A 12,952-nucleotide genomic window follows, 5' to 3' on the forward strand; every position below is an offset into this window, starting at 1 on the left:
GTTAGAGGGTTGAAGGGTGGTGCTAGACAAGGAAGTTATATAAAAATGTGACACTTCATTAAAAAAATATAACACTATAGGAAACTGTATGTAACACTTCATACTCTTGTTTGTGATTGTTTTAGGACTGAAACCCTTGTTTCTTGGAGATTGTTTGAGGAAAGGCTACAAATCCACGAATGGGTTTCTTGGAGATTGTTTGAGGAAAGGCTACAAATCCACGAATCACTTAACACTTGTCCAAAGGACACCACTGAATATGAGGCATGGATGCTTTGGACTTGAGGAGACCTCGCCAAATATGCACTAGACATCCATTAAGTGTGGGTTGCTCAGCCATGTTTTGGTTGATGAAGATGTATCTAATCTATTAAAATTTGCCACAAATGCATTAAAAAAAAAAAATATGCCCTAAAGTTTATATGATAAAAATATGTACAGATCAGATTTGTTTCCTAAACCCAGTTTTGTTTGGTGAAGATGTCTCCAATTTTTAGGTTGCCCTACACACATATATAATTCCCTCCTAGAGATTATATGTACAGATCAGATTTGTATACTAAACCTAGAAAGTAGTGTGTGTTGGTGTTTGAAAACCAAATTGAAATGAGGAATCCTGAGAACCAAATTATAGTCAAAAACTAGAAAATACTAATGTTGTTATGAAAATCTGAAAACTTGACAAGCTAAACCAGGGAAAGCTAGGAAACTGGAACAGTTGTGTTTTGGTCTAGTTATGAATCACAAGGGTTTCTTTATACACATGAAATTTTTTAACTACTCTTCTTTTCACTTTTTTGGTTGGATACATCATGTCCTTATCCATCATTTCAGATTTGGATACCTTCATCTAACCATTCCCAGATACAGATCCATGCCCTGCCATACCTGGCCCCGACACAGGCCAGATCTGGATCCGACACATGAACATGTGTATCCCAGGACTTGGACCACCACATCCAATAACTTTTATTATTTATTTACAATCATCATTCAAAATCTTGAGATTTTCCCACGGTGGAGTTTACATCTCGAAGTCTGTCCTATCTTTCCCTCATACATGACTTTGGCCTTGGGTTCCCATCAACATCTATCATTTATTACAATCAAAACTTCAACGTTTACACTAGACATAATGATGGGGGTTACAAAAACCCCTCGATAGATTTATTCCACTCTCTAAACATTCATCATTCATAGTTTTCTCACTTCAGCTTCAGGAGACCTCCATCCCTAACATGATATCATCACACATTGGCAAGAAATTTAACTTCAAAATAAACGACTTTATTAGTTTTACCTGGTGCATATAGCTCTCTGTTCTATTATCTGACCCTTGGAAAAAATTATATTTGTTGACTCTACTGAGGTCCGAGGATAAACAATATAGAATGCATCTTGCATGTGATATAAAAATTGAGCAAAAGAGGGCAAACAGAATAGCAATGTCATTTATTGTAACCAAAATAAAATTAGAACAATTAACAAATATTAATCCACAACAGAAAAAAGGAGCAAAGCACAAGAAGATGAGCTCCATCTCCATGAGATTGACACATAGCATGTTAACTCCTCAGAATGGAAAGATCTTCAATATCAGGGATTCCATCTGACTTTTCACTATACTCCATCTTTACAGGCAATTTCTTGTCTGAAAGATTTACGACAAGTTGACCACATGCACCACTAATGTCCTGGCCCATTTCCTGACGAACTGTTGTCCTGATGTTGTAGACACCCCTAAGAATCTTTTGAAATAATTCTACATTTTCCTTCTTACTTGTCCTATATTTGCTGATACTGCCAATAGGATTAAAGGGTATCAAATTTACCACCTGCACAGTACCAGATCAAAAATAGAAATGAAGAACCCCCAAAACGGTTATAACTTATAACTAAAGACATAAATCAAAGTCTACGTAAAATATAAACAGGAGAAAAAAGTTCTTAGAAGGATACTCACAACGTCATACTCTTCTAGCAACTTTCCTAACAAATGTGCTTGTTGTTCTTGATCATTAATTCCATCCAGCATAATGTACTCTATAAAAATTTTGCGTTTACTGCAAAAGACAGTGCATATGGAAATTAATCTTGGTTAGATATGAACTCCAAGATATATAATCTGCCTCTCCTTGCTAAGCAAATGCATGGAAATTTAAATTTATATTCCAAGCATTCATATCTTCTATGTAACATATTTTGTTTTGTTTACTAGGTTATGTCAGTTCTGAGATGACTGGCACATCTAACCTGTGGTTTGAGTAGCTGTGACCTAAGGGCATTTAAGCCATCAAAATCACCAAGGGATCACACCCAGCCTGGACCACACCAGCCCTCAGCATCACTGGATTTTTGCCCACAGAGTTTCGAACCAGTGACCTTTACACAACAAAGTGTCTCAACAGAACACCCTGTCACTGTCTATTCTATGCCCCATGGGCATACCTTCTATGTAACATTGATTCAAAAAGAACGTCACTAATAAAAACTCGTATTCAGCCATTTCTTGTTATTTTATGGCATGGTGTTAATTTGTTGTGATTTTCCCAAGTAGCCACTTTACAGTTACGAGTTTACAATGCTTCTCAACAACAGAAATGCCTTGGATGTAAAGCTTTTGTATGTCTCACCTATTTACATGGCAATAAAAGAACTCGGTTAAAGTTTAACAAAAATAAATAATGGCAACGTCCAATCCCATACCATGTGCAGGCCAAGGGCATAAAAACTGATCAGTCAAAATTGTTGAAATTAGTTTGCAAGCTAGAATTTCTAATCAAGATAATCACTTGTGACTGTTATATATGTTTACTTTTAGCATTTACTTCATTCAATTATCTCATCAAGCAATTATACACTTAATTATTCAAGAGAGTAGAGATCACAGTGCACAAAGAGACAAGAAACACCGGAAATTAGGCCAGTGGGCAGGGCAAAACCCACAAGGGGAAAACCCAGCAATCCTTTCCTTATAGAATCTTTGTCAACAAGAGAGGAATCCAAGGCATAGACAAACTGATCAGTGGACCAATTACCCAAGTGCCAAGTCAGCCCTCCATCAAGACTGCCCATAATATTGTTCACAAAACTGTCCATAAATCTGTCCTTAGGATGCCATATACCACTGAAATAAAGTGCCTCGGGAACTTGTTTAACCACAGAAGAATATGCTCCAGAAACTCACATAAACATAGAAGATTATAGCCTCAGGGAGCTCGCATAATCACAGAAGAATAGTGCTTCAGGTAGCTCGCTCTACCACAGAGAATGTGCTTCAGGAACTTTGCTTTCCACAGAAGAATAGTACTCTTGATAGCTCGCTTAATCACAGAAAATGTGCCTCAAGAACTTCGCTCTTCCTTGAAGAATAGTGCCTCAGGAATCTCACACTTTCTGCCTCAGGATCCTTGTACTTCTGCCTCGTATCAGATCATCCGAAGTCTATGTTTGATGGAGATGAATTGGCTCTATTTATAGTTGTTTGTTTATGCGAAGGGGCACGTCTCTTGGGCAGGCTAACTTGACTTCTGGAGGGCTGACTTGGTCAACTTGGAGACATAAAAGCAAATTTTTAAAATTCAATTTTCTTTCTTTTAAATGTCCAAATGGGACATGATAAATCATAAAATAAATTTTATTTTGACTCAAAAACATAATTATGAAGACCGAACCTAGTTACAATTTTGACAAAAATAGTACCTAGTACAAAATTTCAGGTTTTATCGTGTGTTTCTTGCAGTCTAAATTTTATCATGAATTTTTTCAGATCGCAGAGTCTAATAAACTGTGTACTTGCTAATTTCTCTCATTACAGTTTTATACTTACAGAATGAGGGAATATGCAAAGCAATCAGGTTCAACTGTGGAAAAGTGAATTCTAGAGACCTTTAACATTCTACTGTTTCATGTGAATGTGGACAACTAAAATAATAGGAATCACAGCAATCAATCAGATGACCCATGCCAGTGCCCTCCACCACTATAGATAAGATAAATTTTGACAGTCTTTAACATACCCAAAACTGAAATGAAACTCACCTGTGTTCTTGATAAGCACGTAGTGCATCCATTAGCTTTCCAAGAGGAAAAGCACGTGCCGCTGGCATTATCTGACAACGGACCTCTTGCAATGGTGCATGAAGCGATACCGCAAGATTTACATTTGGCAAATCATTCTTTAAGTTATTAATGCAGTGAATAACCCCCACCTGCATGGAAACATATTTTCAATTTGGTTATAGAACTATCAGGGTACTCCCTTCAGAAGCATTAAAGATAAGATGATATTGATATCTTAGGATAACAACACACAGTGTATTAGTTATATTTCCCTCTTGTCACACAATTAAATTCAAGAAACTTCTATCCAAGTAAACTATGAGATGAGCCTTTAAAAGAAACTGGGCAATAACCAAAAAATGTACAAAGTGAATAGAAAAGTTCAAATTCCCGTGATCTGTCCAAAGCTTAAATCTTTGATAAGTCAGAGAGGCAGAACGTGGAAATATTAATGAGAGATGTGAGGTAAAGAAATAATTCCATAGTTTACAACCAACCAAAAGTAAAGGTCTTTACGGTTACAAGTTTTCCAGCAACAGTAGCCTTCCAAAGAATAGCCGGAGAGATGCCCGCAAGAGAGAGGATACCTTCCTCAGCTTTTAGAAATCTATAATAAAATTTCACTTTGCATAAAATGCAATGCACTCCTAAAAGTCAATCAATCTCTGTGCATCATCTACAAACACTGAAGAGACTGAAAACAGTCATCCAACTATAAATTCTTTTGGCAGCCAAAACATAGATAATAACCCTTCGATTCTTAAGTACTTTTCAATTAATTTTCATCCTACTTGTGTAGTTTCACACATTGTCCAGCAATATATGAATCATCTTAAAAAGTTAAATCTAATTAGAAATTTAGCGGAAGCTAAGAAAAGACATTGAGCATGTAAAGGAAATTTTCCAATATGAATTAAATATATGAATAGGAATGATTGATGGTTACAAGCATGAATGAATTGGGCATTTATATGCCCCATGGCAACAACATAAAGTTGTTGCACCTTATAATAATAACATCTAAATCTAATGTCCTAGGCTCTATCCTCTAGGTTTATTATATTTATTAAATGATGTTATGTTATATACATAACAGATGTAGCCCAAATGTGATTAACCTCTATTATTCTCCCAATTCTTTTGGTTTTGTAATTATTAGCACTGAATTTGCAAGTATATCTTGCAGAGTTGAAGCCTTTTACAAGGTGTTATCTCTTGGATTCCACTTAGAGGAAAAGCCCCAACCTCTTCAAGGGGAAGACCTAAGGGCACAGCAGGAAAGCTGCCTACTCTCTCCTTGACAGCCCTACCTCTCACTTCTAGGTCTCGGAAGATGGCTTCCTACTTGGGGGGGGACTCCCTAAACTAAATCCTAAGCCTATGCTTTAATACAAGTGATTGAAGGAGGCCAGGATTTGATTATATGAATGGGGTTAACCAAAAGATTCATTGATTCAAATGCCTCAAATGGTAAAGTTCAATATGTATGAGTAAAAATATTAACCCTTAAGCATTGTTTCCAAGGTCATGCATATGCAAGTACTTGTATAATGAAAGTGTCTTGGCCAAGACACAAAACAGGAAAAAATGGCTTTCAATCGAAAGGTGTGCTTTGTGCTACAGCTCTCAAAAACACTGACATGGTTCAAACAATAGTAGTTGGTCCAATCTCTTAAAGCATCAACCAAAGAGGATAGACCATAGCCTTGGCCATACTACCCGATCACCACAATACCAGAGAGTTAATCTTCCCTAACGTTGTTTTCAGTGCACTGTAATAGCCCGATGGCCAAATGGATGGTTTCAGGTTACCTAGGGGGAATTCTGATATACTCAAAGTATGTGGAAGTAAAGCCCATGTTCAGGTCTGTTCAGTGCAATATTGTTTGGATGGGTACCAATAGGGGGTTACCTGGAAACCCAAGTTGAGCCTTAAGTTCAATGAGTAGCATCCTGAGTCTCAAGTATCCCTGCGTGTATGTTTCCAAAACCACAGTTTTAAATGCCCAACGACAGATAGCAATTTTATTTAGAGATGTTAGAAAACGTCTTCTAGCCTAAAATTGTCTAATAGTCTTGCCCAGGGAAATATTCATATCCATCACAACTTGCATTGTAAATAAATGTGCAAAGATAAATAATCAGAAATTAAAGTGCATGAAAGAAAATTGCAATAGAGAGATATACACTTCAGATTTTCATTTGTTTTAATGCTAAAATAAAGTAAATTTTTGCAATAAAATCAGAATTATAAAAATGCTAAAGAAAACATTTAGTAACATATTTCAGCCATAATAAAATTCAAAAAAGTACTCATTAAAATAATGGACAACAAGCATATAAAATGCAAAATATTTGAATAAGATTATGCTAAGCTATATGACATGAAATTCCATTTAATCCATGAGAAGTAAATATATTATTTAGTGTAAGATACCCATTAGGAATATCTCAAATTTTCCCTTTAATTTTCTGAGTATATTCTGAGTTTTTCAGTGTGGCATTTTGTCAAACAGTTTGTGTGTACTTGGCTGTAGGTGCATTTTCTTGGTTTTAAATTTAAATGAACATGCACAGTGGGTAACACATGCCAAAGAAATACTTCAGAACAATATTATGTGCTTAGAACTAAACCAAGAAATTCATATATCACCCATACAAGTCTGCATACCCATAACTTGAACATAAATTGTCATTTTATTAACATGGCACAAGAATACACAGTGAGCAAAAGGAGTAGAGGAACCTGGTAATAACTCAGCAATGTGAACTTCAACACATTGAGGGAATTATGACGTGGTTCCAACAATACAATATTAAGATAAATAGGCTTCAAGATGACTGTAGCTCATCCCCTTTCACATAGAAATATCAGCCCATGCAAAGACTGTATGTAGCAGCCTCTAAACTAGCTACAAATTGACCTCCTCTTTCATATTCAGCCTCCAGATTGACTGTAAACACACTTGGCTTTCAGTCAGCCGGCAAGTTGGGCAGTTCGTGGTCTCTTCAACAGTGGTAATCTCTGCACATTCAGTGGGCAAACTCAGTCACAGGCTCGTGGTATCTCCCAGCACTCGTCCAGCATGTAAGAATGGGCTCAGCCCTCTGAAACCACAATACTTGACCCTCCTTTTTGTTATCAGCTCTCTGCCAGCAAGAAGATATGTACTCGGCCAGAAAGAGGACTCACGTTCAGCCCTTGAAATGACACTCCTAGCTCGGAAAATAAAGAGAAACTCGCCCTGTCTAACAGTAGCAACACAACCTCTTCAGTAATGGGGAATTCGGCACAAATATCAAGCAACTCGGCCAGCAAAACGCAGGATAACTGGGCCACTTTAATAATGGTAACTTAGACCCCTTTGCTCAACAACTCAGCCCCAAATTTGGCTTGGCAACTCCACCTGAAAGAAGATATTTAGAATACAGTAATACACAAAATCAAAACTTGAAATCAATTGATAACACTTTGAAGACTTACAGTCTTACTCCAACTCTGCCATATTTTCTCTTTTGAAGCACAATGGCGAAATTTGAGTGATCCTTCTCCCAAACTGGCTAGGGTGTATTGTTTCAACACCGAAACTAGCAAACCAGATTGAGGGTTTCCAAAAACCCTAGACTCTTCCTCAAGAGTTCTCCAAATTTCTTTTTCTCAAGTGAGCAAATGCAAGAATGAGGAGAGACCCCCTCATTTCCATTTTTTATAACTCACTTGACTCTTTTGCCACCCTTTTTACCTTTTCCCTCCAATTAAATAATAAAAGCACTTTTTTTTCCTTTATTTAATAAAGTGACTTTTATTAACTAATTAAAGCCACTTTTAACCCCGAAAAATGCTTAATTCACCTCCATGATCACACCAGCCACCCAAAGCCCCTTTTCATCATCCTACCCTATAGATATTTTCACCCCGATTCCAACAAGCTATTACACTAAGGTGTTTCTCCAAGTAATCAGCCCGAAACAACACCTTAAGCGTAATTAATTAAAATATGCCCATTAATAAATCCATTTTACAGAAATTGTTGGAATGCAGCGGAACCAAAATCGAAATGTGTAAAACTGATCTTGGTGATGAAAAATGGCAAGCGATCCCAGTCGCCCCCTATAAAACTTCTCAAAACTCTTCGGGCCCACTAATAATATAATCCTGGTCCTGCGACTTGGCTAACATAAGCTCTGGAAATCCCTCGTAATCTCACCATAATGCAATCCAAAAATTGGGGACATTACAGTCTACCCTCCCCAAAATTGCTTGTCCTCAAGCAATGTCATTGGATGTTTCCACTCCACAAGCTAGTCCAAACTAATACCAGGGTCCCAAACCATCTTGATCATCGTGAAGCATTCCTCGCTCCACTCACTCCCCAACAAGGCATGGACACAAGAGACCCTCTGCATACTACCAATGAGTAAAGCACCTCGAAAATGCAAAATCCCAGCCATCTCCTCAAGAAGTTGCTTTATCGGAAAACCAATTTCATATACCTCAAGAGTGAACTCGATAAGATACAATCCAACTCCTACTGAGAAGGGTCCTCCTCCACATGAACTAACCATGACCTCCTCCTGTTGATCACTCTACCATACTAGTGAGGCGCTCCAAAATATCAACGAATCAGTAAGTGAAATGCTTTCTGCAAAACTGAGGCCCAATAGAAGATATGAGTGAAGTCCCCCTACAAAAACTAGCTCATCCATAACAATGGTTGAACTGCCAAGGCCTGTAATGATAGGGTCCCATGCTAATCTTGAAAAGGGACTGCCATGTTTTTGCTACACCACTTTGATCATAAATAACTGCCCACTGCACTCACATTGAATCCTCCTCACCTAGAACCTTGTGACAAAACATCTGAAGGTCCAAAACCACAACCATGAAGCACATCCTGCCAATGCATCTCAACGAGGTTAGAGTCTACCAATGTATAACTCGACCTAATCCTGAGCAACAACAGGGAAAATTTGTATTGTCACATACTGAAGACCTCTGTAATCCTCAATGTGTCAACCCAAGAATGAACTAAACCACCCACTATCATAACCCTACTCATCAAGAAGAGGACTGATCCATCAATCAATTAGATCCCTAGATCCCCTAACCAAATCGAGTGTTCACAACTCCCTACACCTACTGGTTGTTGCTGTGTAGTACGGAGAGATGTTGGAACCCATCGATGCCTCATCTCTAATCCATGTATGCAACCAATACATGAGTGCCATGTATCAATAATCAACTAGGTGCATGCTAAACCTCCCTGCTCCTGCCAAATCACGCAGATAAATCTATTATCCCATCTCCTGATGATGCACCCCGATATTGTATGGAGTCTAAACACCCTCCTATAAGAGAGGTCTACTACCGGTTGCACATGCTCATGTAATACCTCAGAATGTCCTGCCAAAAATGTGTCATGCATCTCCCTATGTGTGAGCTCAGGGTCAAAACATATGCTATCTCTGCGGTAGATTGGGCCATCCCCAAGCCTGCATCTGCCAACTCACGCCCTAACCATATGCCACAGCTAGGAAGTATCTCTCTTGATGAATATCTCTAGAATATCTATTGTCGCATCCCCTGATGATGGACTCACTTGGTAGTCTGAAACGTTGGGTTCATAAAACTCTATAACAGGTCATTCCTCCTCTATTTAAAACTATCCTCACCTGTATGGATTCATTATTTAACAATATCTCTCTTGATGCATTGTGTCCCGCGTCCCGCTACTAATGACGAAAGCATCAAGGGACAACAACCAAATCCTCTGTGACTGTAAGAAATAAGGAGGAGAGATAGGCATGTGATTCCCCAGGGGTATGATCAAAAGATGCTCATTTGTGCCCTCATCAATACTGGATAAGCTAAACCCAATGGTATGCCTGACGTCTCTATCAAGAGATTTCTCTGGAGGCAACACTCCAAATTCCTATTGTGCAATAGCATACACTACTGCATATAGCCACATATCCCCACACTCCTCTGCATAACACTGTACTCTGCACCATATCTTTGTGCACCACTAGATACTAATGCCTACTATCGTACCACCTTGTATCATCTGGTATCCCACATGTGCTAATGTATCTGCCACTCTGCTAGTGAACCCATTATGATGTGAGTTGTATCTCCTCATCTATCTCGGTAGACCTGAGCGACATAACTCCTCACATGCTAAGGGAGATCTCACCGTTGTGTTGATCCTCGATGACTCCTGTGCCCAATACATCAATGGAAGAGCATCATCTCCATACAATGCCCTGCTTGGTGGCATACCAATGCCCTCCCATCTGAATGACTCCTGCCTACAACCCTGCACATAGACAATCTGCCAAGACGTCTCCCTAAGTCTACTCATAAACTAATTAGCCACTAGTGTTGATTGGAACTGTCCTAAAGAATGTGTGTGCTTGGTCACTAGGTCAACCATCCCACCAATGCCATAGTCATCCTGCACCTCTGGTATATGATGGAAAACCCCACCTGGATCCCAATGCTAACTTCGGCTTGCAGTACCCACTCCAATCGTGTCAACTAAACCTAGATCCCAGATGGATGTATCCTTGTCTGAAATATACCTATCTCCACATCCCATGGGTGCATAATCATAAACCTCTGGGACATACCTATCTACAAGTGTCAGTGCATTTGGGTGCTCCTCGTGCTCAACTATCATAGAAGGCAACTCTATCAAATCATGAGTGCCCCTAACATCCTCTTGTGTGATGGTTGCCATAGTTAACTGACTATCTACTATGGAGGATGAAGAACGCACATAACTCAACTCCATACAACGCTGCTCAACCTGCAACTATGCTTCTTAAAGTGTCATCTAAGTGCTCTTCAGGGACTCCTAGGAAATCGCAAGCTCATGAGTAAGCCTGTCAACTTCCTTGTCTTTCCCTACTAGCGCATCATGATATATCTCAACAAGCATGAGTAGGTGATTTCTGTCTGAAAGGAGGTGTAGGTAGTTAGATTTCATCTCTACCAATGCCTTTCTGAGAGTCTGAAAATCTGCAAGTGAAGGCTCTCCTCCCAAACTGTCATGTGTCACTGCACTTCTCCAACAATAATCTGCCACCAATACTTGTGTATCATCATAATGCCTCGTGGCTGCCATAATCTTCAATTGGTTTTCCAAGTTGTGGGCACAAGTAGGCTTATGAGCAACATCTATTTCATAAAAGAAGTTACTAATGGGTTTGGGTTTGCACCGTTGACTACTTGTGTGTTATCATCTTTGCACACCTCTTGGGAATCATCATCAATTGTCGTAGCCTCATGATTTTGTTTCTATTCATCATCTAACTCAAAATTTCACTCAGTGATGACATACATTCTGTAGCAATTTTTTACTCTCCTTCATCCCAAACCCTTGTACCAACCTGTTGGAGTGAATCTGTGCGAGCTTCACCTTCAACAAGTATGATTGTTCCCAATTCATCCTGAGAGGTTTGGTCATGGTCTTCACCTTCAACTACAAGAGTTTCCTCCTCTGTATGAGTTAATACCCTTCTCTTATTCTTTATTTGAACTATTATTCTCCTTTGTGCTCCCTTCAATCCTTGCTTCCTGGTCCTTAGCTAATTTTTCATCTTTGGAACTGCTACTCCTTTTTTCATTTGCTGCCTTTGATGATACCCATGCTTCCATGTGCTCTATAATCTTTGCGAAGGTTTTGTCATAATCTTCAAAATTTTGGGCAAACAGACTTGAATTGGAAGCATTTTTCCTTGTTATAATATGCCCTTTAAACCACACAGTTGTCCAAAACAATGCTCTGATACCACTGTAGGATACCCCTTGGGAATATCTCAAATTTTCCCTTTAATTTTCTGAGCATATTCTAAGTTTTTCAGTGTGGCATTTTGTCAAACAATTTGTGTGTACTTGGTTGTAGGTGCACTTTCTTGGTTTTAAATTCAAATAGACATACACAATGGCTAACACATGCCAAAGAAATTCTTTGGGACAATATTATGTGCTTAAAACTAAACCCATAAATTCATATATTGCCCATACAAGTCTGCATAACCATAACTTGAACATAAACTGTCATTTCACTAACATGGCACCAGAATACACAGTAACCAAAAGGAATAGAGGAACCTGGTAATAACTTAGCAATGTGAACTTCAATACATTAAGGGCTTTATGATGTGGTTCCAGCAATACAATATTAAGAGAAATAGGCTTCAAGATGACTGTAGCTCATCCGCTTTCACATAGAAATATCAATGCATGCAAAGACTGTTTGTACCAACCTCTAAACCAGCTACAAATCGACCTCCTCTTTCATATGCAGCCTCCAGATTGACTGTAAATGCACTTGGCTTCACTCAGCCAGCAAGTTGGGTAGTTCGTGGTCTCTTCAACAGTGGTAATCTCTGCACATTTAGTGGGGAAACTCAGTCACAGGTTCATGGTATCCCCCAGCACTCGTCCAGCATGTAAGAATGGGCTCGACCCTCTGAAATAACAGTACTTGACCCTCCTCTTGGTTATCAGCTCTCTGCCAGCAAGAAGAGATGTACTTGGCCAGCAAAAGGACTGTTGAGAAATCTAGGGCAATGAGATCAAGTCTTCTATTATATTGATTTCTCTTTAATTTTGATAGATGCTTGTGATTTCTTAATTAAATTCTTCTTCTTCTTCTTATAGTTATTATTTCTTTGTTCATCAAACAGCTATCAAAACCATAAAAACAAAGAGACACCAAATGTAGGCACTCAGCGAGGGCAAAAGCCCTATGGAGGGGAAAACCCAGTCAAACTCTTCCTTAGTAGATTCATATCAAAGTAAGACAACCAAGACCTTTGACACAGAGTTTTACCCCTCCATCCATCAAGCTGACCAAGTATGAATACAGTCCTCTCTGCAATT

The 12,952-nt window shown here is 38.8% G+C and overlaps 1 protein-coding gene across 1 annotated transcript in view; it reads right to left on the minus strand.

Annotated features, from left to right (window-relative positions):
- Positions 1-1,416: 1,416 nt before the first annotated feature.
- Positions 1,417-12,952, minus strand: part of LOC149262434 (Radical SAM superfamily protein) — a 164,900-nt gene continuing 153,364 nt past the window's right edge. Inside the window, exons 6-8 of the mRNA XM_089424563.1 lie at positions 4,042-4,211; positions 1,964-2,063; positions 1,417-1,835 (exon numbers count right to left, since the gene is read on the minus strand). Of these exons, the coding sequence (XP_089280689.1) occupies positions 1,566-1,835; positions 1,964-2,063; positions 4,042-4,211 (540 nt within the window). The 3' untranslated portion in view covers positions 1,417-1,565. The remainder of the gene's footprint in view (positions 1,836-1,963; positions 2,064-4,041; positions 4,212-12,952) is intronic.

Source organism: Pinus tabuliformis, chromosome 6 (genome assembly GCF_031772625.1).
Source record: "Pinus tabuliformis cultivar Carrire ecotype Pingquan chromosome 6, CPIR1, whole genome shotgun sequence".
In the NCBI taxonomy this organism is placed as follows: domain Eukaryota; kingdom Viridiplantae; phylum Streptophyta; class Pinopsida; order Pinales; family Pinaceae; genus Pinus; species Pinus tabuliformis.